Source organism: Pseudochaenichthys georgianus, chromosome 8 (assembly GCF_902827115.2).
Source record: "Pseudochaenichthys georgianus chromosome 8, fPseGeo1.2, whole genome shotgun sequence".
Taxonomy (NCBI): Eukaryota; Metazoa; Chordata; class Actinopteri; order Perciformes; family Channichthyidae; genus Pseudochaenichthys; species Pseudochaenichthys georgianus.
The window spans coordinates 22,429,334-22,456,954 of NC_047510.2; the positions used below are offsets into that span (position 1 = coordinate 22,429,334).

General features: G+C 44.9%; 1 protein-coding gene across 2 annotated transcripts; it reads right to left on the reverse strand.

Moving 5' to 3' along the window:
- Positions 1-242: 242 nt before the first annotated feature.
- glis2b (GLIS family zinc finger 2b) lies at positions 243-27,621 on the reverse strand. Of its 2 annotated transcripts, none has more exons than XM_034088362.2 (7): positions 26,726-27,621; positions 8,359-8,560; positions 7,978-8,108; positions 5,979-6,116; positions 5,753-5,886; positions 5,553-5,671; positions 243-4,969 (listed from the first exon to the last, which is right to left on the reverse strand). In XM_034088362.2, exons 2-7 carry the CDS (start codon positions 8,534-8,536, stop codon positions 4,245-4,247), a joined length of 1,425 nt encoding a protein of 474 aa, XP_033944253.1. In that variant the 5' UTR covers positions 8,537-8,560; positions 26,726-27,621; the 3' UTR covers positions 243-4,244. The 2 variants fall into 2 exon arrangements, with proteins under 2 accessions (XP_033944253.1, XP_033944252.1); XM_034088361.2 differs by having other exon boundaries at positions 5,979-6,134.

Below are 27,621 nucleotides of genomic sequence, written 5' to 3' on the forward strand. Positions count from 1 at the left end.
ATGGAACAAAAGAACACATTTATTTATGTCACAGTTTAATCTAGTGTGGATCTTACATGGTAAATACGTTGATTTAAAACTGCAGCTTGTTGACTTTTTGTTAACTAGTAATTTGTTTGCACATGTCGGTCTCAAAAGGACAGAATCACATTTACCTGGACTATTTTTATGTCATAATGCGTAATTTTTTTTGTATATTTGGAACAGAAATGAATACACAACTTGTATCAAATACAACTTTATTAAACATTTTCTTTTCATTGACATTATTATCAATATCGTAATAAAATTCCTCTAAAACAGGAGAACACTGCTATGTTGTACCAATTGGAGACTTTTACAACTCTAAAATTCTTCATGTTCAACCACAGAACATGATGCCAGGAAAATATATTTTCATATAATCATTTTTCATATAGTGTATAACTTCTATATCTTACCTATAATAAAAAGGCACTTGGAAAAATTAAAATACTGACATATCTCACAAATGTGCAAAAAACATAACTTGGAACAGGCCTTGCGTGGCCTTAGTCTTATCATTAACCCTTTGTGCAACTCTGTGGCACTTCAGTCAATGGCACCCCTTTACAATGACACTGAATCAGCTAGCTAATGCAAATTGTGTGCCCTGGTTTTCCCTTCCACTCTTGATAGCAGTAAGTGAGGGTTACTTTAAAATCTCCAGGGGTGAGTACCACTTTTATACCATGAACAAAAAAAAATACATCAAATTCAGACATTGTGACAACTGTGGATGATTTTTACAATTATTCTTGGTTTCCAAAAGAATAATGAATTACGCTGTACACTGAGAAAGGATGTAACAACATCCCCGTCTTTACAAATGAGGGGAACAAAAGTGCAGTTCATACAGACTGAGCTCAAAGGGTTAATGGATCATACAGCTTATTTGATATTGAAAAAAAATGTGGACCCTGAAAGGATCCGTGTCAAATTATTCAGCTTTCTGCCGCCTCTTTCTCTCTGTCCCCGGCTTCGACCTGCAGAGGAGAGACAGGGAGGGAGGAGGAGAGCTGCTGCATCTGTGGGTTTCACTGTTGCCACGGAAACCATGTCTAGCCTACTTAACACCTGTTTCTGATGACATCACATGACAGGATTGTCCACTCGCAACGAGAGATTCACTTCAGTGCCCAGCCTGAAGCCTGTGTGTGTGTGTGTGTGTGTGTGTGTGTGTGTGTGTGTGTGTGTGTGTGTGTGTGTGTGTGTGTGTGTGTGTGTGTGTGTGTGTGTGTGTGTGTGTGTGTGTGTGTGTGTGTGTGTGTGTGTGATAGAGTGGAGGGGCTGTCTGAGATAAAGATGACTAAGAATTACTGAGGCAGAAACATAGGTATGTTTGTGAATCCGCGCAGGCCTGTGGGAGGGTCAACACAGAGCTTGTCCTCAGATAGCGAGGGGTTATATTTGTTTTTGTTTACTGTGAATGCAGCTTGTTAGTCTGCCTGTTTTCCTCATCTCTGCTAAAATGCTTTGTGGCCGGGAGGTGGGGGAGTTGAGTGTTTGGGTTTTAATCTATAAAAAAAGAAAAAACCCAGAGGTCAGAAAGAGTTCAGTGGCCTAGTTTTCTACGGGCTGGTATGCCTGTGAGTCTCTGCCACATTGGGCACAGCACAGCCAGTGACTTCAGAGCTGAGAGGGCCGTTTGCTTGCTAGGTGGCCAGATGGAGGGCGGCTGCACAGCAAAGTATCCTCTGCCTCTTTTCTTCCGCTGGCACTCAGTCCCTTCCCTCATCTCTCGCTTTCCCTTGTCCATTCATTCAGCCAATCCTGTCTCTCTTTGCTCTCACGCTTTCCCAGCACTGCCCGCCATTTCGCTGTTGGATGTTAATTCTCTATGGTTTCCTTTTATCTAACAGTGGAAAATTAAAAGTCAGAACAAAGGAAGCATGGTTATCTAATTCAGCCCAGCAGATAATGTTGTTAGGACACTTCATACAGACATATATTTGGTCCCTATCTAAGTAATCCAAGTCATCCCCTGTACTCTAATGTGATTGTCATGGAGGAATGTGATATTATTTGGTCTACTATATTTTACCCCTAGAGCAGTGGTTTCCAACCTCTTTGACTTGTGATTCCTTAAAACAAAGGAACACTATCTGGATGTATGACTCCTAATAATGGCCTCAGTTTGGATATGGTTGTGAGTTATTTTCTCTATTTCACATTTTTTGTTATCTTTCCTGAATAGCAAGCCATGATTAGTATTTCACAGGAAACAAGACTAACAGTTACTACTAAAGCCAAGCCAGCCGATGTGGTCATCATCTGATCCAGATTGATCCTAAATCCCTCCGGATTGGTAACCACTGCTTTAGAAGAAATCCCTAACCTCTCCTCATGTCCTCTCCTCCACCCTTCAACACTTGGCAGCAGAAAGCTGAGCGCAGAGCAGCTGTCACACAACACAAGAAGCAAGTTCAACATCAGAAAAAAATGTCTCGTCGGAACATAACCAAACAAAAAGTGTAGAATGACAACAATGTAAAACAGCAATAACGGATTACTTGTAGGAATGGGCGATCGAAAAGTAAAACCACCAACATAAGCAGTGATGGAGACGGGGAAGGAGAGAGGAGGGTGTGACAGTCTCTTGAGGGAATGTTCCTTGTGTTGTGATGATCCTCTCCTGCTCCCCTGCCTCCACCCTGTGGATTCCACATCCTACATGCATAAACACTGAGGATCAAAAGCCTGGAAAGACTCCACAGCAGAATTGACCCTTGTAGACAAATTGAAAAAGAGCAAACTAGCTTTTAAAGAACCATGAATTGGCAGTAACATTTCATAAACAGGTAAGGAATATTGTGTGTGGTAAGTGCGTGTTGACTGCTTAATCGAACCGTGAGAAAAGTTTTTCCCAAACATCGAATTAGTCTTGTTTTTATGCCGCTTTGGGCAGAGTATATGAGGCAGTTTGCAATAGTGTGGCTTCCTAGTCAGTCAAGCTGTATGTGGCATTGAGTGCATCACACCCCCTTCTCTGGCACAATACGTAGAATCCCTTTCCCCCTCTCCAGGTATTTTTGGCACAACGTCAACCAACAAGTTGGGCTTTTAAATTGGCAACCACCTGTTTTTCACAGCTGGTTTTAGGTCGAGTCACTTTTAAGCAAAACAAGACACTAGTGTTTATCGCCACACTGGCCCTTTCATACACAATCTGGCCGTGTTGATTCAATTACGGGAAAGCAGCTGGACAATCTAGAAGTAAAAACAGGAATAGCTCTGTAAATGGAAAGCGGGATGTTGCGTATCGTGTCCTAACAGAAGGAGGAGCCAGACACACCAGTGTCTTGAATTTCACTTGGTCATTGTCAGGTGATGCAACACCATTTGTCTGTGTTAAGTCCTCTGTGGCTCTATGTCGTAGAAGCCCCTAGTCGGTACACCTGGACTCGGCTGGTCCATGTTGGTCACCCTCCCCAAACTGGGGATAGATTGTCATTAGTGCTCTCTCCCAGTATACGTTACACTGGAGGAGCTGAAAGCTTAGCAGCAGATTTGAGGTTTCAATACTATTACCAGGTGACACTATTAAGTGCTGTCTTTAATTGAGCTGAAACTACAAATCCAAGACTGTTTGAGTTCACTTGCTTTGGTTTGGCAAGCCTGTCTGAATCATATTAATCACAGCAAGCCTGTGAAAAATAGGTCAATACTTAAAAATCAACTGTGAAGAATCGTCCTAAGTGCACGTTTGTCTAACTGTGAGTGCATCATTCAGTTGTATGGTGTATCCATCTCACTGCTAGACTGGAGGCACACTGTCGATCAAGTACAGCCATATAAATACATATGAATGAATCAGGACCTTTTTAAGAACACAGAGCACTAAGACTGTCACATTCAGGAAATAGGAATGCAGAAAGTATAAAATAAGAGGGCTAAGAGGAGCCCATTGTCAGGCCTTGTGATAGAAATACAGAGCCATACATGTTCCTGAACAGAGTTCTTGGGCCCCAAGTTTATTTTCCCATCAAAACAAGAGGCTTGCGTTGTATACTTGTTATTTATGAGGTGCAGTGTTATGTTCTGCTGATTGAGGATTTGATGAGTATCTCTATAGCTTTCTCCTCTTCCAACCTCACTGAAATGCATTGGATATGATTGTGCAAGCCAATCCCTGTCACCTTTGACCGCCTGTACCCTCACTGTGGCGTTCACCCTCCCATCCCACCCCCCTGAGCTCTTCTGGAATGTGTGTGTGCGTGTGTGTATCAGTTGACCACAGCTGGCTTCAGCACCACGGTGCCTGGGGGGATGACCACCCAGGACAGAGAATCATGGGATCCCGTGGAGAGGTTGAGGACCCCACCAGTCACCTCGTTCTCAGCCTCCTCCCCCCGTCCCCTCTTGGCCTGTTGGCTCAGGGCCCTTCGCTCAGACGAGGCCCCCAGCATTGGCATCATAGACAAGCCCAGGGACGAAGAGGAGAACGCTGTGGAGAGCAGATGAGATTTGCTGAGGCCCAGATGGGAGCCGTTGAACAGAATGGAGGTGCCTGGAGAGGAGCCGGGGCAGCCCAGTGCGCTAAGGTCCAGGGGCCGAGAACTGAGGGAGGACATGGCTAGCCCCCCCCCCAGACCCTGCAGAGCATGGCCTCCCAGGAAAGCAGCCGCTGCCCCTGGGATGATAATGTGGGCTGCACTCACAAAAGACAGCTCGGAATCCCTCCGCCCTTCGCCAGAAAGCATTCCACTTTGACTCCCCCTCAGCAGGGAGCCCACCCCACCTGGGGAGCCCTGGTCCTGGGCTACATAATGACCATGGGCCTTGATGTGCTTGCGGAGTGAGCTGGGGTCTGTGTAGCGCTTCAGGCAGCCCACCATCTTGCAGTAGTAGGGCTTGTCCACATAGTGTGTGCGTGTGTGCTTGAAGCGGTCGCTGGAGTTGGAGTAGCGCTTGTTGCAACCCTCATAAGGACAGATGTAGGGTTTTTCACCTGTAGGGGGGGGGGGTGATTCAGATGTTGAGAATTCATAAATTCATTCTTTCACTTTTACTCTACAAAATAAAAGTGGCAAAAGATAACTTTTTCAATTGATTTATCTTTATAAAGTGAATGTTATTGCACACTATAATGGTAAACTGTGGAAACTCTACCTGGCAAAAGAGCCCAGGTGAGTCGGAGGCAAAGAACGTGAAGAGGTAGAATGGGGAAAAACAAGTTATTTATACTGATCTAGATCAGTTAGTAAAATAAATATATTTATGCTTATTATAAATATTGCTTCTCTATCAAAGCACTGAAATGTGGTTTTCTAGTTCAAATTTGGTTTCTTTAAGTTTCTTGCTTCCTTTTGTTTCTTGCGGACAGAAAACATGATATGTAAATTACTCCACTGTGAAGTTTGTAAACAAATGCAGTGATGATGGTAGCTTTGAAGCAAAACAGAAAGCAAAACAAATATGTGATTAAGATAGTGGCATCAAAAGAATACCACTAGGACTTATCTGTTGCCGCTTTAGGAAAACATATTGATTTTGGCTTTGACTTATCGTGTGTGTGCGGCTCTACCACTGACCTGTGTGTGACCGATTGTGTATCTTCAGGTTCTCCAGGCGGGAGAAGCTCTTGTTGCAGGTGGGACAGCGATGGGGCTTCTCATTAGTGTGTGTGCGGATGTGGATGAGCATCTTGTACCTGCAGCAACACAAAAATAAGTGTCTTGAAATATTGAAATCTTCATTGATAATAAATGACCCAAGTGTCTGATTTCCTCACCGTGCATTGAAACCCCTCCCCTTGCGAGCACAGCCCTCCCAGTGGCAGCAGTACCCAGAATCCTTCTCGGGCTTGACATGGAAGTCGTTTACATGGTCAACCAGGTCTTGCAGGGAGTCGAAGAGCAGATGGCACTAGAGAAGTAAAAACATTTCAATGGAATTGTTATGATAAAGGGATATTGGGCTGACCATGAATGGGTTTTCTTCTTCTTTCTCGATCTTACCTTCTTCCAGTGGCAGGCCAGTTGTTCGTCTGCTGAGAGGTCAGGAGACGCTCTCTTGTCGTTTGTCTGGCTGATAAACATGGAGGACGGCAGGTGAAGTCCCCCCCCAGCTCCAATTGGCATGAAGAACTGAAAGGCCTGTGACATGTGAGAATTCTAGTAAACAAACAGAAAAAGTTTAGCTTTAGTTAAAAAAAAAAAAAAAAGGGGTAATATTTGAGCTCTCAAAGTAGAATACAAAGTCACGATGCTCACAATCATAACTCTAAAGGTAAACATCTCCTGTTTAGTCGGCTGTGTGAGCTCTGATGCGGACTGTCCACATTGCATCTCATCTCTTCACTCAAATGTTCACTCTGGTAGTCACCCGCTGCGTTTTAAAAGACCCCCCTACAACCCTGAGCTCTGCTCTGGCTCAACACGCTAATGCACCCGCATACGCACACACACGCACACGCACACATACACACACACACACACACACACACACACACACACACACACACACACACACACACACACACACACACACACACACACACACACACACCATGTATACATCACTTCAGGGGACATTACATTGACTTACATGCATTTCCTGGAGACTTATCCTAACCTTAACCATAACCAACACATGCCTAACCCTAACCCTTAACCTTAACCTTACCCTAACCCTAATCCTAAACCTAACCAAGTCTTCACCCTAAAATGAATGATTCCCCTCATGGGGACCTCCAATTTGTCCCCATAAGGGAGGCGAGTCCCCACACGTGACTATGTAAACAGATTTAGGTCCCCACAAGTATAGTAATGCTAGTCCACACACACACACACACACACACGCACGCACACACACACACACACACACACACACACACACACACACACACACACACACACACACACACACACACTCTCACACTGAGTAATTAGGCTCAAGAAAACAGAGTCTTAAAAAGGGACATTTTGAATACAGGACACATGAGTCCAAGAGTAGGGGAAGCACAGAGAGAATAAGGGTGCAAATGGATCCCAATCCTGTGGTTGTCTAATCGGATCTTATCTTCAGCTATGTCAGAAATGCGTATGTGACACATTTCATAAAATGAGGCAAATTCCCTGCTCTGAGCTCTGCCTCTGCATGCACAACTATGTGCGCTGCTTTGTGGGATGCTGTAGGGGAGAGAACATGTGAGTATGAGTCTGTGCAGCTGTTCCTCTATAAGAAGCCTGTATGAGAGAGTAAGGAGGGACGGAAAGCATCCTATAATGTCCCCTGGAGATAAGTAAAGCATGAGGTTGTTTAACAGTGGGGTAGGGGGGCTTTCTAGGACTCAGGGGGACGTGGGTCGGCTGAATGGTCCCAGCCAGCTCATCTCAACTCAATTGGGAGGGAATTGAATTAGGTGGCGTGAGGTCTGCATGGCTGTACCTTCTCTTAAATTGGATTATACACATACACACACATACACACACACACACACACACACACACACACACACACACACACACACACACACACACACACACACACACACACACACACACACACAGGCACTAACATGTCATGCCAGTGGGGCCATTGAGTGCAAGTTGAGGTACTTGTTAGGGACACAAGAGGTGTTTGAGCTTCTTCTCCCTTCTCTCTCACATGCACACACACACACACACACACACACACACACACACACACACACACACGCACACTCATTGCCACACAGGCCTCCCACCCCTTGCATAGCCTTATTCCCTTATCGAGAGAGTGTGACACAACCCATTGTTGTTCCTGACTTGCTGACCCCAACAGGCTGAGTCCCTCTCCGCTGTAGACAGGGAAGTGTTAGCCGTTCACGACTGCATTGAAAGACGATGTTTATTATTTCAGAGGTGAGCAAAGACCAGGGAAACAATGGACGTAGTGGAGGGCAGAACTAAAGCTGGTCAGGGCTTAAGGGGTTTCATAGGTCTGTGTGCGTTTGTCTTTAAGTTTCAGACTCACCCCTGAGGGGAAGTAGTTGCCGTTGGTCATTTCTGGAGAGCTGGGGGTGTGGCGGCAGGAGGGTGACATGCTCAGGTCCACAGCAGGGGGGGTGGGGGTGTCTGTCCGATCATGAGGGACCACCTGCACACCTGAAAGAAAAAAAAACACACCTGTTAAGATAACCTTTCACCTGGGGGATCTGGTATGGGGACTCTTTGCAGCATGCATCCGCTTTGGCTGTTAGATGAATTGTACATTTTTGTACAGATATTCATAGTCCTCAGAGGATGAATCTGAGTTACTTCAGTGATCCTGTGACTTTCCCATAAACATGAGGTTGACATTTCTGGGGTTTTTTGTACAATTTAGTGTGTTATGCGTTGTTGAGTTGTTACCGACCTGAGTGTGGAGATCCTGGTGAAGCAGGCTCTATGACTGCGGTTCCATCATCTGCCATGCGGAGCTGACGAGCTCTCTTGGGGTGCAGCAGAGAGTGGGGTGGTGAACGGGCCCCTCTGTCCCGCCCATTTATCCGCCGAGGGAGCTTCAGGTCCAGGGGCTCGTCCAGGGACAGCATGACCACAACCCGCTGACCTCCCACCTGCACAAACAGTCACACAGACGGGGCCAATGAGGGACAGCTTGGTTTTCATATAGCCACACATACAATGAAATGCTGCATTCCGATGTGAAACAGTGACAGTCAGATTCCCCCACCTGCAATATTTCCCACGTGAATGTTGTTGAAAGCATCTCACATTCCACAAATTCTCTCCAACAATGGTAAACTGACCACAATCGTAAACTGAAACACTGAGTGAGCCCAAGGAAAATAAACACACACACATTGACATCCGAGAGACCCCCTCCTCTTCTTCCATGCTGACCTTTACTCGCGCACTCTTCCTGAGGAATTTCTACAATCCAATCCAGATGGTCACCCTCACCGCCAGCCCTGCTTAACCCCACCCCTTGGCCAGTCACCGGCCATTGCACCCTGTCACATTGCCCCCACTCAAGCCCCCACAGTGTGCACCTTAAGACCCCATGGACCTTTGAGACCCACCGGCAGCCCCCCGGGGCTACGAGTCCAGCTGGACCTCCTCCCTCCTCTAAACACACTGACCTCTGGACCCGGCCTGAGGGATGTGGGCAGGGCGCTCCATCTAGCTGTCATGTTGAGGTGAAGCTGTGTTCTTCCTCTCTCTGCCACTAGACTGAACCAGCATCCCCGTGTTGGGCCATGCAAGGAATTTAGCAAACTCCTACTCAACCAAACACGTAGATGAACCCTATTAGTCAGGGCAGTTGAGGAGAGTTTATAATAATATTTTTTTAAATATATATATAATCGTCATTGTTGATAATTGGTTAAACAATTAAGTAGTTATTCATGAACACCTAGTATGGATTTGAATGTCAAAACAACACCATTACTATTTTATTTATTATACTATTTTAACCATTATCTGACATTTCTGAGATCAGTAATGACATAATAATCTAGAAAATGATTGGCAGATTAACTAATAAAGAAAACAATTGTTTGTTGCAGCAAGTCAATTGAAATCATATTTGAAGCAACAGAAACAATAATAAATGGTAATAATATACAGAAAAACCTCTTGAAGAAATACAATTCTTTGAAAGACAGAGATTCCAGATCCTTTCAACTTAAAGGAGAGGTGTCATGGCCATTTCCACTGATCATAATTCCATTGTTGAGGTCTACTAAAATAGAAAAATACTGTGCAATTTTCCAAACTCACATTGGTTTCGCATACAGCATCTCTGTAAAGTATGTGTATTCAGCAGTATTCACTTTCTCCACTAAACGGCTCGCTGCAGCTCTTGCCCCCCCCCTCCCTGTGAGCCCAGTGTGCTCCGATTGGTCGGGACCAGTCGGGACGTTGTGAATCGCGCTGAGCTCCGTGGAGGTGTGATTTCCTTGTTTAGCGAAACACAGCCAAACTCACCCTGAGCACACACAAAGTCACAGCCGAAGTAAAAACAATAAGTGTGGCTTGATATTGAGTAAGAAAAAGGTTGATAAACGCTGTGAGAATGGGTCTGCAGAGAGAATTTCGCCGCGATCCCAACTGTCTGTTATCAGCCTGCAGCCAGGGAGGAGAAATCAGCAGAGCTGCCTGCACTGAGTGTGTGAGGAAGTCCGTGGATTGGTCAATTTGGACCAATCAGCGGGGGCTTAACGTAACAGCTCCGTGGACGTAACGTAACGGCTCCACGGATTGGCCCATTTGGTTCCGGGTACCGCATGACCGTATCGCGTCATAGTTCTGGGCGTGGCTACTGGGTGCTTCTACGACACAGCACCCAGGAAGTAAAAAATGGACAATGACGTTTCACCAACGAGACGTTTTGGGGAGGAATTTTCTGTTTTAGAGTTTTACTTGCTACAGGGTGTACTTTGAGGGTTTTGACTCTGCACACCGCTTACATGCATAAAAACCTTCATAACACACAAGGGGACGGGTAATAACCCGAAAAGCATGACATGTCTCCTTTAAACAAATGCTGACTGTTCCCTAATCCAGCATGTGCTGCTTAACACATACAGGCGGTGCGAGTGCAGTTCTGCTGGTTTAATGACGAGCTTTCCACAACAATGTGTTAGGGTTCACTGCTCCTTCTCACCAGGCTCACACACATATACACACACACACACACACACACACACACACACACACACACACACACACACACACACACACACACACACACACACACACACACACACACACACAATTGCAGGGTGTCCTATATTTCTGTTCAAATTCATGTAGAAGAGCTCCCTGTGTGCATGTTGAATGTAGACACACACACACATAGTCATACTTACAGAAGCACACACACACAAGTAATTAATCAAACTATAATTTCAACAAATTCCCCCCCTTCTTCCTCGCTCTCCCTCAAACACATGCCGACACACACTCACAGAAGCCACGGTTGGAGGTAGTGAATGGTGGGCTTTGAGAGCGACTGGCCAGGGGCCACATGAGAAGCTCTTGTGTCTGGGAGGCACGGAGAAGAGAGGTCACCAGGTTCACCAGCCCAACGAGGGACAGCCACAAGCTCACACAAGCTCACACACACACACACACACACACACACACACACACACACACACACACACACACACACACACACACACACACACACACACACATACATGCACATACATCCAGAGGGGGTGTAAAGACTCATTCAGCCATAGATAAGAGGATGATGATACACACACGTACGGATGCAAACAGAAGAACATACTGTATGAACATTCACACAGAGGAGCATTATGCCATTATCAGTGAGGTCTTTCTGCATACTGTATATATACAGTACTCATTCATGGTTCTCACATGCGTATAGATAAACATATTATCGGTTTTTATCTTAATATAGACTGCACTTGCAAGCACATGATACCTGGTCCATCTTGATCTTGTCTTCGGGTTCAACAATTGAAATTGCTCTAAGTAGGGATATAAGTACAGAGAGGAGCATGGATTCAAGAGAAGGCAACAGGCTCTGCATGGGGGCCACTTTTACAAAATGACAAGACCTGGTATTAGGTTATAAAGAGAGACATTTTTTTTATTATTTATTGAGAATTGACTTATTGTTTATATAATTTGACATGTAACTGTTACAGTAAGGACCAGATGCACCCCTGTCTAATAATGTCTCCATCATCCTTCTTTTACAAAATGTATCCATCATAACCCTGGCGCATGCTAAATGGATTGTTTCCATCAGTTAAACCCAGGTCAGTTGTGTAATGATAAAGGAATATTGTTGGTGGTTGCTCTAATGATCATTTTGACCATAGACGTTTTTTGTGTGGGCAAATTCTGCCATTAGCTATGAAAATAAACAGTTGAGGCTCTGTCAAAGCGGATATGAACCTAATTTAGTACAAGCTGCGGTTAATACCACATTTCTGTTTCTCTCTCTGGATTGGGTGGGTGTGACTAATTTACTGTAACTCCTACCACAAAGCCTGCCAAGACTTTTGGCTTTATTGTTTGGCTAAAGTAGCAGAAAATCGTCTGTCATCCACTTTAATCGAGCAAAATCCCTTACCCTGAGGCACGGACCGAGAGTCAGCTTAACCTTTCTATAAATCCTATCAGCTGCGGAGACAAACAGAAAGCTGGCTTCCATCATATTTTACTATAAAATACACTAAAAAACAGATATGGAAATGTTGGATCCATACAACTAGGATAGAAATATTACTCTGGCACCTCAAATCATGTGATCGCACAGCTCTCACTGTGAAACGCTACAGGGGTCTACACACACAAAAGCTCTTCTCAGGCAGCTGCTTCGCGTGCAAACCATTACTTAACCTCCATAATGGACTGTATAGACAATTTATTAACAATGTGTCCTTCCGCGAACATAATGAAAAGCAGTGTTGGTATGATTCAGAAGGAGAAATGACAATGCTGCCATGCTGTTAAATCCTTTTTCCTTTTAATTCCAAGTATGTGTGTGTCATGCGTGTTTCTGTCATGATGAGTATTCAATATTTCCATAATTTTACTAAATGAGCTTACATTATATTTCTACTAACTGCTCACTTTAACCTATTACAAATGAAAAGATTCAATTAATCCATTAGCCTATTTGACAGAAAATGTATCAGGAACTGTTTTTCTATGTAAAACCTTTTGAAGTAAAAATGCCTTTTTTTTTGTTATAGGACAATAAACTAAGTATTTTTGGGATTTGGACACACCTTAAGACAATTAGTTCATTAAGAAAGTCATAAGATATCTACATTACCCGCAGGCCATACCGCACTTATGTTCTCCCAGTGAAGTCAAGTCGGGCCAGTGCAGCTTCTGGTGAATCAGTCCCCACTGCCGTACCCCCCACCCCCCTTCCTAATTTTTTAGTGGAGAAAATGTAGACTGGCTGGGAAGTGACTCACAGCATGTGGTTCTTGGACTCTAGTTACGTGAGCCACAGTCACTGACGCTGGGGTTTGTGGGAAATGTGAGACAAAGAGAAAGTGCAACCAAGAGAAAGAATGATACAGTGAAGGCAGGAGTATGGCGTTAGCGTGATATGTGAGTGTGTGTGTAAAGCTCAGTGGCGGATGGCTGTGAAGTTTGTGAAAGGGGTGTTGGCTGGCCCCCATGCAGACTTCCTTGCTCAGCCGTGGGGTCGACAGTCTCTCTGAAAGGCGGCATTGTCCCTTCTCTGGGCCCTCTCTCTCTCGCAGAGTAAACACGGGCTACAGCGGAGAGAAGGGATGACCAAAGGGGCCACAGCGAGGATATACAAGGGTGAGGATGAAGGGAGGAGGAAGTGGTGGAGGAAGAGGAGTCCTGAAAGAGAGGTTTGTGTGTGTCCTCTTTAGCAACCTCTGTCACCTATTCCCCTGCATAACCCCATCCCACCCGACTCCCACATCCACCCACTGCATAAGGAAATCGCCCTTTGAAGAGGTGTGTGTGTTCGGGGGGTGAACATGGGTTGAGGTTGAAGGGTGTGGGAGTTAGCCAATGGGTGAGTTAGCACGTTGGGGCATCAGGTCAAAGGATGGCTATGTGTTTCAACACCTCAACGCTCCCAGGCTAGGCTCACATGGATCAGAGCTGACCTTTCACCCCTGCTGCGACCGATTGATCTTCAGCCTGATCTGAACAGGATCGCATATCGGCTCAGTCTGCTCCATCTGATGGTGCAGCATCGAGAGCCAACAAAAAGCATCAGAGAGCATAACCAGTATAAGATGATTATGTTACAGGGTATAAAATCATATTGTGTAATATTTTATTTCCTATAAAGGGTTTAAGAGAGTAGAGTGTGTGTATATGTGTGCATGTGCGTGCGTACAATTTGTGTGCCCCCCCTCTGAGATTGGCTGTAACTTAATCTGCCTCCCGCTGTGGCCCTGGGAGGTGGTCTGTAGGAGGTAAGCCATCTCTCCCTGAGGCTCTTTGCTCTCTTTTCATTTTCACACAAACACACACAGAACGTGAAGAGAGAGGAAAACCTGCTGGGAGCGTCTAACCACTTGTGTTACCGATGTAATTGTACGTGTGAAGGGCTTTAACATGTTTATATAAAACCCTTAATGACCATCCTACAGTTCAACTTAACTTGCAGAAAGTACCAGTTCCTGCATATCTTGCTGTAATTAAACTCAATAACCTCTTCAGGCTCTGGATATGTTGAACATTAGTGAGTATACTGTGACAATCTATCCTGTATGTCTACTTGGCCTGGCCAGTTTGGTTCTGATCAAATCAAGATGCTTGACTCTGCTGAATATCACACGTGTTGGTTTTGTAAGTCGAAGTCGTTGATAAGACAGCGGTGAGAGAGCAGTTAACGTGGTGCTCAGTGATGTTCCAATGTGAAGCCTTTAAGGTGACGCGTTTAGTTAAGCCTTTGTTTGAAGCCTCTTACTCTAGTTAGGTTTGTCCGATGGGTTTGCTCCGTGCTCTCTACATTTATGTGTTTCTATGTGTGTGTTAGTTATAGGATTTGATTCACTTCCGTGGGTGACTAGCAGTGGCTGCATAGCAGGTGCTTTTTAGTCCCATTGGTTTTTGTGATTAAAAACCTTTCAACAATAATTGTCTAAAGACTAGGGTTGACTAGTTAGTTTTGGTCTCGTCCTTAGTAGCCGGTGTTTCGACTTTATGGCTGTTGTGTCTGTAATCATATATGTTCGACCATTCTGTAATAGAGTCTCTCTTTTCTGGACCGTAAGCTTGACATTACCGATACATATCCACCGCCAAACTAATCATTTTAAGACCAATTATAAAACTGAGATAACAGCATAAGATAAAAAAAATACTTTTACCTTAAGAGTTATTACAGGGTTACTAAAACCTTATGATACTGGTGAGGAACTGCAAACCAATCATTATCTTTACTCATGTTTCGGGGGCGGAAACTTGATTGAAAAGGTGACCAAATATGAATAAACTAAAGGTAAACATCTCTGTTTAGTAAATGTGCTCCATTGGTTTTGTAATTCCGTGGTTAAGCAGTGATGTGCAAAGACCTGTGCTTGTAGAATAGCTCATGTCTAGACCTGCTGGTTTTCCATCCACCAGGTGTGGAGGAAAGGGTCAAAGGTTACTGATTGAGGCGTGGGTGTGGTGTGAACTCTGACCCCTGACTTTTGGGTTTCACATCTTTAACTGGGGCTAAGGAGAAAGGTTTACATTAACAATACTTAACATTTACACAGACTCATATCAATTTCAGGCAATATTAGTCACAGAAGAGTTCACACAGCCTAACATACAGGCTAAGCTGAGACAGGTTCATATCCAGTTATTAGTAGTTTGAGACTGAAGAAAACAGGCCCACACCGGGTCACTCCTTCACTCCCTCTTCTGTCATTGCTGATGTTTCTTGACGTAAGAGCCATGAGTGACCCCACCTCCGCTGACACACACACATTTGAGCCACAGCCCTCGCAAACGCCCTCCACCCTCCAACCCTGATGGATAACTCAACACGTAAACATACACAGCTGAGAGATGTCTTTTTTCTTGCCTCCGTCCTCCTCAGACAGGAAACCTCAGTTTCCACTCCTCCTCCTCTGGGCCTCTCATTCCCTCTTTTTCTCTCTCGCTATATTCTTTACTTTTGTTTTTCTCTCAAGTTCACCGCTCCGTTTCCTCTTTCAGTTTGTTCTTCTCTTCCAATTCTCATCTCCTTGTTATCTTACCTAACACTCCTACCTGTCTTTAATGGTATTTTCGTTGCCTAATTATTTCCTAAATAATAAAGCGAGTGTCAATCTAAACGTGGCCCTGTTCTGCTTGCCCATGTTGCAAAAAAAGCACACACGATCGTACAACTGATTATGTAATGGCAGCATGCATGGAGCCGCTGCTGGGGAAGGGCTATTGAAGAAAAAGAAAATACTTTGAGCACACGTCAACGTCTGCTGTACAGAGACTGAATGACACATGTGTTCATGTTTAAACTCAGAGAGAGAAATAAGCAAAAGATTGTTCTTTTGGGGTTTTAAGAGGAGAATAGGAATCTATCCAATTACAGAGTGTAAGCATACAAAACCAAGTTATAACGATGTGAAGGAGAAGATGAAGGGAAATATCACAACACAAGAGACTGGAGAAAGGGATGGAAGGAAGGAAAGAAAAAAGTAAGGGATAGACGGATTGAAGGAGGGAGAGAAAGCAACAGGAAGCTTCTCAGCGAGCTACCGATGGCCTGCAGCCAGAGCGTTCAGACACTGAGGAATTCCAGGCAGAGGGCAGGCAGGGAGGGAAGGTGCCAGGAGGGGGGAGGGAGGGAGGAGGGCGGGACGCACTTGCGGTTTGTTGTCAAAGGAGACTGCTACATGAGAAAGGCAGAGCACGCGCTTAGCGCAACATATCTTTGTGGTTGAACACTAACACTTCTGTTAGGATGCAAACTTTGGTACGAACAGCCTGACATTAGACACAGTAAAAGGTATCTTTGTGTACTGTACGCCCATACTGGATTATGATGATTCTAAAAAATCTAAATACTAAGACATTTCAGCATACCACTATGGCATGTTTCAATATAAGAGTCGTCATGCCATATAGCTTGAGCTGAAACACCTGGTGGATGAATTGATCAGTTCATAGATACATTTAAATTAATCTGATACAGACATATTTTACAATTGTCTGATGTGATAGATAATTGGGGCAAGACACTTCTCCCCAAATAGCTCCTGTGGGGATTGTCCACAGTATTGAGTATGTAAGTCGCTTTGGATAAAAGCAAACGACATGTAATGTAATGTAATCATTTATTTAAATGACAAGCAATCTGGAACTGCTACCCCCGCAACCCGACCACGGATAAGCGGGAGAAGATGGATGGATGGACAAAGCAATCATTAAATCAATATGAGAATAATTGCTGGCCTCTATTTATGAATTATTTTTTAGTATTGTGGTATTAAGATCTTACAGATATATAGATCTACATTCATACTTGCTTTTTACCCAGACAACACGCAGATCTTGTGAAGAAACACTGCAAAAATAAAAGCCACTGACAGCTTCGTTGATTTTGGTCTGAGGTTTCATATTAATGGCTGTGTGGGCTGAATATACCATTAGCTGGATAGTGTGAGTGGGCGCATCTTAACTGCATCCAGGGAGGTCTTTCAACAGGACAGCAATTTCACTTCATAATAATAATAATAGATTTAATTTGTTAGCGCTTTTACAGGTGCTCAAAGACGCTTTACAGATTTAGTGAAGATAAAATAAAATAAAGGAACAACAAATAAATATATAGTTAAAGTTAAAGTCAAATAATACAAAAACAATCACACATTAAAAGCCAGATTGAAGAGGTGAGTTTTTGTACGTTTTTTGAAGGTGGTGAGGTCAGTGCAGTCTCTGATGGGTTGTGGGAGTGAGTTCCAGAGGGAGGGGGCAGCGACGGAGAAGGCTCTGTCCCCCCAGGTCCGGTGCTTGATGCGGGTGGGGATGGATAGGAGGTTGGCTTCTGATGAGCGGAGGCAGCGGCAAGGGGTGTGCTGGTGCACTTAGTCCACCATATTGTAAGAGTAGGCCGTGCATTATCTATAAACAGCCATCTGACTGAGGTTTCACTTTGTGTCAGTAAGCCTTGTGACCAGCTCAACCCGGGATTATCGCACAACACAGTGACCTGACTTGACTCTGAGTGGCACGGATCGAAAGGATGACGGATGAATTTCAAGAGAAGCATGCATTATCAGATAAATATAATAATGCTTGCCTTTATCCAATTTGACTTTTGAGACTAAAAGATCTAGATTGCCATCCTTTCATTCATTTGAGTATTTCAAAATTAGAACATCGATGTAGCAATTAAAGCAAAAAAACGACTATTTTGCTAGAACAAATGTAAAAAGAGGCAGGTATAAGGGGAAAGAGTAGCTGCACATTGGCACGAGACTAGGAAACTTCCCCCAAGCCGCAGCCCATTTATTAGATTCCCTAGTTGCTGCTATATGACATTAACAGAATGTGATTGAGGGGTCACGTGTAGCAACATGTGTTTCAATTCATGGTAAGTTTTCTTCCACCTACTCCCACTAAAATTCAGATCCATACCTTTTTAATCAACTAAAACAATTTAAATCTATACTGTAGCATCAGGACAGCAATCAGTGATAAACAGATAATCCTCCAGCGGACGATGACTCCGAGTTTGAGCATTAAACCAGCCCAACACTAATGCTTAAGGCACTTCGCACAACGGTACTGTAGGCTTTGAAAACTGGTGACTAATCTTACAATAACGTGGGGCATTTCACAACATAGCACTCTCATAGCGCAGCAAAGGGCGGCGGGGAACCAATGAACACAGCAGGAGGCCGACCACCATCCGTGAGAGGAGAAGAGGAAGGAAGAGAAGAAGAGGAGAGAAGTATGTGTGGAAGGAGACCTCCCACTAACTCTGCTGGGCCTCTGAATGCATTCCCTCCAAATCTCACTCCTCTCATCTTCCTCTCCCATACTTCCAAGTAAACAAAAACTTGCATGATCTCCCCAATTCCCTGTCGACTTCCTCCTCACTTCCTCAGGCTATGTCCCCATCGTCCTTTCCTTGCTCGCTCCTCTTCCTCTCCTTCATCAACCTCTCTCTCGCTCTACTTTTCTCCCCCCATTTTCAGTCCATTCCTGTGGCTTCTCCCCACAGGCAGTGATGCAATCCTCCGACTCCTGCGCGCAATCACAGGGTCTGGAGTCGGCTCGCTAGCCAAAGCAGGGGCGTCACCACAACACGCTCAGTAGGAAAGCAACAGGAGAGGAAAGAAAAGAGGTGGGGGGGGGGGGGGGGGGAGAAGAAAAGAAGAAATGAAGCCAATGAGAGAAGGAGGAAAAACTGTCTGAGGCTAGTGGTAGGTAATGTAGGGGTAAAGCACAGCGATAAAAGTTAACAGCTCTGTTTAACAGTTGGTGCATATCCAAAACTTAACTTGGGGTAAACATGTTGTTTTTGTTTGATGTGCGTGTAGTGGGGGTGCGTGGAGGTTATTTTGAGTCCTTTGTTTTATTTAAGGTACCGAAGGAACTTTTGAATGGATTTGTTCTGGAAGATTGTAAAGCACAACAGCTCGTTCCGCCTTAGATCAGCCCACTAACCAGCTGTGTCTGCTGGATAGGGTCTGTGTTTGGGATGTGACGGTTCTCTGCTACTCCCACACCAAATGCTGTCATTCCAGCTGACTCAGACCAACATTAGCATTATTCTAACACCTAAGCTGGCAGTATGAGATTCAAGTAATATTTATTTGGAATTTGACCTTTATCACTTGAGATCTATACTTTTATCACACAACATATATCTTTGCTGGGGCAATGCAAGACCGTATGTATTACCACTCTGAGTTATAATGGATATGCAGTGATATGCTCAGCCCTGTAGAGATGCATGCATGCAAAGGCTGATCTTATCAAACAAAGCGCACTTAATCATGAATGGAGAGTGAGGTTATTGCATTTTAAAGGGCCAAGATTAAAGCTGAAACCTTTGCTATGCTTTTGTGAAGAGATCTATGCATACACACCACTCACTCACTCACTCCCACACAAACACACGTCCCTGGTTTCCAGGCTTTGTAGAGGCAGACCTCCCGTAAAGGCAGCAGAAATGAGCACAAGGTCAGGTAAGGAATGCAAAGTTCTGGCACCTGCCTAAATCTTTAAAATACCAGGTTCCCTCAGCACACACACAAACAAGAGGCCACTCCCTGAATCCCAGAGCAGGGTTTAAGCCTTTCAAGAAAGGGCTTCAGCCCAAAAAACAAAACACACAGGTGTGCATCCCCAAACTTGAAGATGTAGAAAAGTATATCACTTAATAACAACCACAGCTTCAAGCTCCCTTCAAAACATAACAGAGTACAAAGCAGCTGCGGTTGAACTCAACAGGAGATGTCTGTTCTATTCCCTCACTGGTGAAAACCCAACCTCAGTTCTAAGCCATGAGTAGGAGGGAGCGGGAAGAGGTCCAGAAATCTTTCTTTCTTTCTATACCCTTCTCTCGCACACAGTTAACAGCACGCTAAGGGCAGATTAATAGGGAGGACATTGTATGGAAACTTTGGTACAATAACACCGGGGTATATTTCAGCACCAGTTGCTTGGACATTGTGGTCTATCCTCAGTGACAATCTCAAGCCAAGGATCAGCTAAAGAGGTATGGAGGCATTCAGTATATGCACACATAAACACGTATGCAGAACCCTTTTTTACAACCATACAGATGCATAACACACACACACACTAGTGCACAGCATGCTGGCGGTGTTGTGGAGTTCAGACCAGTTCAGAGCGCTGTGGTACCGCTCCAGCTTTGGGAGGGGTGCGCCTGTCTCACAGTCATTTCCTGGACGTGAATATTATGGCACCACACGCATGAGAAACAAACCCCTTTTTCCTGTACACAATGACCCCAGCCACTTAAATTTGCTTGCAACTCAATAAGCCAACAGCACATAGTGAACTCCCTGGGAAGCAAGTCTTCTCATTCAAGGGCCATGGTAACATGATCCCAACAACAGCTTTATGCAACGCGGCCTCCGGCAGGCTTGGGGCAGCATGGGGTGGGGTGCTGGTTGCGCTCTCTATCGCTGTGTGGTGTTGCTGAGCCAATCTGACACGTCTACGGTGTCGTAACTTTGCTACTTCTTTGTCCCAGACTTTCTGGACGGCCACTCCCTGTCCTTGGAGAAGGCTGGGGGACACCTGTGCACCAGCCCCGCTGCACAGGAGAAAGCCAAGAAGGGGTAGGGGTGGTGATGGGGGGGCATGCAGAGCCAGATGTGCTTTGGACTGGGAGTTTCTTTGTCGGTGTGTGTTTGTTAGGATGTGAGTTTATATATGTGTGCATTAGAGTGTTTATGTACAAAGAGAAGGGACAGGGCAGGGGCTCCGATTCCAAAACCAAAGCATTTTGAAAGGGGAAGAAAACAGGAAGAGGTAGGAATACAAAACAGAGGAGAGCAATTAACAGACAAAGTGACGTGATGTGTGTTTGCATGTGTGTGTGTTGGGGAAATACACACTGTAGCGTGAGCTCCTGCTTCTTTAAATTTGGGCGTGCCCCCCATACTGTCTGCTATACCTTCATCACAGCCTTTCTGCCTCCCTCGCCAGTGATCTCACGGATATATGTACACACAAGGCTTGTGTTGTCTTTTCCTTGTGAGGCTGTGCCAACTTAACTGTGTTCTCCCTCCTCACATGGAGCGCCTGCTTTCTCTGAGTAACTCTCCGCGCTGTGTCCCCTCCCACCAAGGCTGGCATTAAGACAAGGTCAATATGACAGTCTTTTCTCTATTCTCCCTTTATCTCCCTCCCTTTCCGTTTTTCTCTGTATGTCTGTGTTCTAGCTCAGCTAAGTGACAGGCTCCACCCTACAGCTTTTATCTTCTGCGGCTCCATCCAAGAGGGAGAAACAGGGAAAAAGAGAGCAGAGAGACAGATGCAAAGGGACAGATGGAGGGCGAGTGAGATGGCGACAGACAGAATTGAGCATAATGCTGTAAAATGGAGTAGCACTAAACTCTTGATTTAGATTTGCTGGCATGTGCGCGATCTGTTGGAAACAAGCTTCCCAAAGATTTGGATCTCATTCCTCTTTTGATTTGGCGAAACTCACAGCAAGGGCTAATACATGTGCCGTGGACGAATGCATTCTGTTAGTATATCGGCAGCATTGGAAAGAATGAGCCTAAGAGAGGATCTCAATTAGTGTTGAAGGTCAGGGCGATACTCGTGCTCTTACACACTCTTCTGTACCGAATCAATGCTGACATTTAGAATCAATTAAGGAATAGCCCTGCTCACCATGACTAACGGCACCATTTATTGAGACCTGAGCAAACAAGGAGCAAGGGCATTTAGAAGAAATCAGTTGAGTAAAAAAAGAAAGACAGGATGTGTTAAGACAGCGATTATTCAAGATGGCCACTGATAGTGAATTATTAACCATTAACAACCAAACAAAAACAAAGTATCTGAGGTTAGAATAAGTATTCTTTTCACTATATCTAACTTTCAAACATTTCCAAATAATGTAAGGCCCCCCTCATAAGAACAGAAACAGCCACGGTACATATGAATTAAATTAGTGCTGGCAACATCTCCACACCAAGGTAAACACTTACAGGCCAAACTTTTTTTCTCTCCCTCTCTCTCTCTCTCCTTTATTGCATGTATAAGATGGAGAATGTCTTATATAATGCAAGCGTCACTTATGAAGCCGGGGGCTCATGGAAAGTGGGAGACGATAATGCGAGGGAGGGACCAAGGAAAAGAGGGAGCCGAAGCAAAGTTACAAGCAAGGAGGAGATGGAGTCCCAGGGAGTCGTGGATGGAGGGAGGAGGGGGGGTGAAGGGAGCAAAGTCTGGAAGCTAGCTGACAGGACTGGATATGCCCAGACTTGAGAGCCTCATTGGAGTCTCAGAAATGCCTCACCTCTCATCCCCTTCTTTAAAAAACACCATCAATCCCGTCTCTCCCTGCCCAGCATGTTGTTCCTCAGCCGTCTTACAGGCAGAGCCCCTCTTGTCCGGCTCCTCCCTTTCTTTTTCTCTTCAAACAAGCAAACACACACACATACCTCAGTCAAACTGAACTGCTGTTCGAGAGTAAACTGGAGAATTCAGGGTGTTGGCCAAGCAAGTAAATAATAATACAAACCAGCTGTGTCTCCACTTAAACTGCATTGCTGTGAGCATATTACTGTACAACTCAGCTTCTTGAACTCAGCTCCCAGATATCAAAAAGCTCCAGCTGGATATAGGTTTAATATCAACCAGAAGTTACATTTCAGGTATATTGGTAGATGGTCTTTGTAAAAATAGTTTTTTCCTCTGTTCCCTCCAACCCTTAGCAGCTCCTTTAGATTGCTGTTATTCTTAGGAGTCCTGGCGTTACTCCTGTATTCTTTCTTTTACTTTTCCTCATCAAATGTGTCTTGCCCCAGACATGGTCTGCGTTTTGTCTGAAACGCTCTACAAGCTGAAATTCTCTCACGATAGAAACACTGAGCAGGGAGCGCAGAAGGAGCATTAAGGAGAATGAGAAGAGGTAGGGCGGGGTAACTGGAGTGAGGCACTGAGTTGTCTGTGTTTATTTTGGAAATGCAGGTCTGCAGACTTGCAACAGAGGAACTGACCCCTAAACTTCCCCGTGGCAGATCCGCGCAGAAAGAGCAAGAGTCTCTGCTCTTTTGGGATGTCCCACACAGGTGATTTTGAAAAGGATAGACCAAATTGTGCCAGAAGGGGCATTTAAACCCACCCTGGGGACCCAGGAATGGCCTGCTCCAGGAGGAAACAGTGAGGCCGAGAGGTGATTAGTGGTTACAGTTTAACTGGAGAAAAATGCATGCTCCGTGAGCCCAGCCAGCCAGGGAGCAAAGCGGTATGCGCTGGTCTCCTTCAGTTTGCAAGTTAGTGTGAGTCAAGCTCTGTATCCGCTGTCTATTCTTAATGTATGGGTCCTCCAGTCTGGCTGTCACCCCATATAGACACATCACACTGCAGCACTGCAAAGAATGAATGTGTCACCTCCACTGCTGCACACATGGCAATGATTAGCGATAAGATATTGTGGAAAAATGGACAGAACTGGGCTGTAATTATATGAGAGCCAAGAGAGCAAATCCCTGTCATTTACCAGTTTAACTTGAGTTCAGCTATTGATTCAGCTTCGCTTTAACTTCGATTTTAAAGAGTCCAATTGAGGATTTCAGCCTTGTGGCACATATCAAATCCATACTGTACAGTCGATATCAGTTTTTCATTTTCAAAAACTCCAAATGATCTACAAAGTAAAGGGGTCAATAATAATCTCAGTGACTAGAAGGGCATTGAAGAGTGTAGACCTCCGCCAAGGGGGTCTACACTCCCTTGTTTTTTTAGTTGGTATGTTTTTCTGTAAATATATGTGTATATAAGGTTATAAATACACTTAATTTAAATATGACAATATAACAATGGAGATCCAAGTCCAAGTAGTTCATTTCACTGAAGCTTCCTCTGGCTACATCAAGCATCTCCTCTGACATTCTCAGCCTAAACAAAGGTCAAGAACTGGGACTTATTATATATGACACTAGTCACATTTCATCTGTCCAGCACACTTATGGATGAATAACACCATTGTCTTATTATAAATCTGATCGCTAACACATTTTCGTTACCACAGAGAGGACATAAATGTGTCGTGGCGATCTCAAATAAAGTGCCGCTTATCCCTGTGAAGATAAATGCAAGCGTGTATCAGGTGCCTTGTTCTCCCTGCATGCCGCCTGATTCACCGCCCACTATAATCCTCCCTTCCCTGCTGCTGAGTTGCCTTTCAGCTTGACCATAATCCCCAGCAGCTATGAAACCCCACTGTGATATCAATTCAAACACTCCCACTGGCTCTCCCACTGTAGTTTGTACCACTTATATTATATTATTGGTAGCAGTCATCAGAGTTTTTTTTACTTCAGTCGCAAACATATTTTAGTGGCCTCACAACAGGTTGACAACACTGTGAAAAAACAAAACTGTTCGGATGAGAGTTACTTTGCCTTACTCACAATGGAAGAATCAACTGAACTTGTTTCTTTTTACATTCAATGCAGTACACTTTTATTAGCCTGGTTTAAGGCAATAAGTACAAGTGCATTGTGGGTTCCCACCATCCTTCTACCACATGCCTCGTGGTTGTTCTTTGACGCAGGAATATGTCATTAGGGTCCACCTTTTCCACCATAAAGCAGCTGCCTAACCCCCACAGTTTGGGACCTCAGAGCTATGATGTCACACACTCGTGATGTGGGACGAAATCTTAAAGCACAGGAAAATTGGTGAAGTGACAACCACACCTCTTATTTAATTTTAGAGACAGGCATGGTGGAAAGCCTGAATGGTTTATCTTCAAGCGTTGTAATTGCAAAGGTCGAAGCAAATTGGTGTCAAACTCTGACCAAAACTCAGTGCAAGCTGTTGCACGCAGCAGCTGTCCAAGTATCTACATCTGGCCAAGCATGCAGTCAGGACAAGAAAATGTACAGCAAAAAAAGTCTGCATACACAAACACATGCACACATCCTGAGAGTGTGGAATGCCACCACAGGGATGCACAGCTGGACCCCAGCGGATATCTGGCTTTATGGTGGTGCTGAGAGCCTTTTTCTCTGCAGTGACTAAGTGCTGTGTAAGAGAAGTCTTGCTTGAACAACCAGTGTGCCGTTAGTGATGGATGCCTCTCCGTCTGGCCCCAGTTTTTCTGTCAGATTGATGTTAGGCTGACCTGCAGCTGAACTGATCATCAGCTGATTGGATAAACAATGCAATGAGCAGGCTCTGGACACGAAGAGCACCTGTGGTCACAGTTCAGTGGGGGGTTGTGGATTAAATAGCAGCAGGACCTGGAAGAGGGAAATCAAAGTTCTTCCTCTGCATAAAGCATGTGCGGCCTCCCTCGCTATACTTGGAGAGAGGTCTAGTGGGCCCATAGCCAGACCTCCTCCAGTCTCATATATCTGTGTGACAGTTTCTCTCATGCAGCTCCACGTCATATGGTTCATACAATCCCCTACAGTCACCTTGGAAATAAACAGCCATCATACTCTGATCCAAAATATAACTGCAGCCCCCTGAGTGTGCCTCGATCTGCATTGTGGCCTAACGCTTTATAATGATCAGGCCTTATTCCACTCCAGCAAAGGGCTTGTTAGGTCTGCCTTGGCAGGGCCGGGCTCTCTGCCCTGACATCTTCTGGAACAATGGGCCCATGGGAGGCAGCCAATGGGGAGAAGGTCCATCCCAAACCCAGTCCCAGTGTGAACACAATTAGGCTTAGGGACAGTGGAATTGCTTAATTGGAGGAAAATAGCTCTTTATCTAGGCCTCTGTGCCTGTGCTCATTCTTGCCCCCTGCACTACATGCTTGGCCTCAACTAACTAACAAAAATGTTAAGATTGAAAATTTAAATGTTTACTAGTTTCAGTCATTACTTGGTATGTTCATAACACCAACAAGTGGTTATGGAGCATAAAGAAAACTCATGGTAAACTGTGGTCATTTAGAAATACATACAAATAAAAATCTAAGCACACTTTGTCATGTACAACGTGGTGACATGAAATACTAATATGTAATCTTTGTGAGGATAATATGAAGACATCTGATATTTAGCACATTTTTTGTGGGCGTTTACCCTGATGTGGGGGTCACAGTTTTATTTATCAATACTCCACTGTTTTTAAGTGAATGTCAGCAGTGTGTAGACGTTGAACTCTTTATCAGATGTTGTGACAGAACATCACAGAGCTCAGTGGAAGCCTGCATCTTGCACAACAGCTGGCTCGGCTGTGATGAACGCCCCTATAGGACAGGATTTGTGATTCCCTGGAAATGTCTCAGGGTTGAGAAAAGGGGATGCTAGTTCAAGAGGGGATGCAGACACGCCAAAGAGTGTTCGGTACCTTGTGGATGTAGGTACTGACAGTGAAGTGCTAACAAACGCAGGTAAAGACACGTCCACCGACGGCCTTGAATATGACAGTGTGGGGAGTACAGGCTGCAGGATATGGGCGCACCGCTGGAGAGTCTCTGAAAATAGGTCACTACCCTGTTTGAACTCGTGCAATTTTTCACATTGTAGCTGCGCACTCAGAGCAACGTGGACACACATGACAAAAGAAACGACATAAAGGACTGACATGCATTATAGGGTACGCTCCTTGCTTACCTTACAGTGAAAATACCGTGGAAATGCCCGAGATATCTCCGACTTGGCCCCCCTCTTCCCGGTGCAAACTTCGCACGCAAAGTCCTATGGCAGCGTCGGTGTCAAATGACTCCTCGTCAATGTGTCGCTTTTTCCTTCGGTAAACACGAAATTATAGAGCTGATACGTCTTGAAAAAATATGTCTAGGTTTCTGTAGAGGCGATCCGTTCCAAGACCATTGTCAGGTTAGATTTTTAAGCATGGGGAAAAAATATACATAAGCTCAAACGCAGCGTATGTGACAGCTGGTTGTTGAAATACAGACTAATATATGGAATGACAGTCTTGTCTGTTGCCGTGGAATGATCTATTCTTCATGTTATCAAGCCACTGGAAACCCGTCAAAAAGTGTAAACAGCCCAATCCGTAACCTTAAGTCTTCCCGCTGAGGAAAAAAAAAATGAAGCCACTGGTTGTGTTGTGCATCAAAAACGGATAGGGGATTTCTTCTTAAATTCAAAGCGCATCGCTTGATGGCAACGCTGGTCAAGTGGGGGGTTCCTGTGGATGGACGTGGTCCTCCTGGCGGGGTGGGAGGGCAGATCAGACCAGAGGGATGGCACGAAGTGGTGGGTAGGGTAGGGCGGGTTGGCGACGGGGTATGGGGTAAAGGGGGAGGATCGTCTCCTTCTTCGGTGCTTTTCCAGATGTCGAGGTGGGGCTATAATGTGCCTGTCCTTTCCTCGCAGTTATCCTCGCGTCTCTTCTGCGTTTTATTTTAATTGTAATTGTCTCTAAGCACTCCAGGAGACGCTGAGTGTTGGTGGTAGTCTCCCCCAAGACCGTCTGAAGCGCACAGCCATCCGCCCGGAGCCCAGCCAGCCCGTCAGGACCAGCCCAGAGTCTGCCAGCTCAG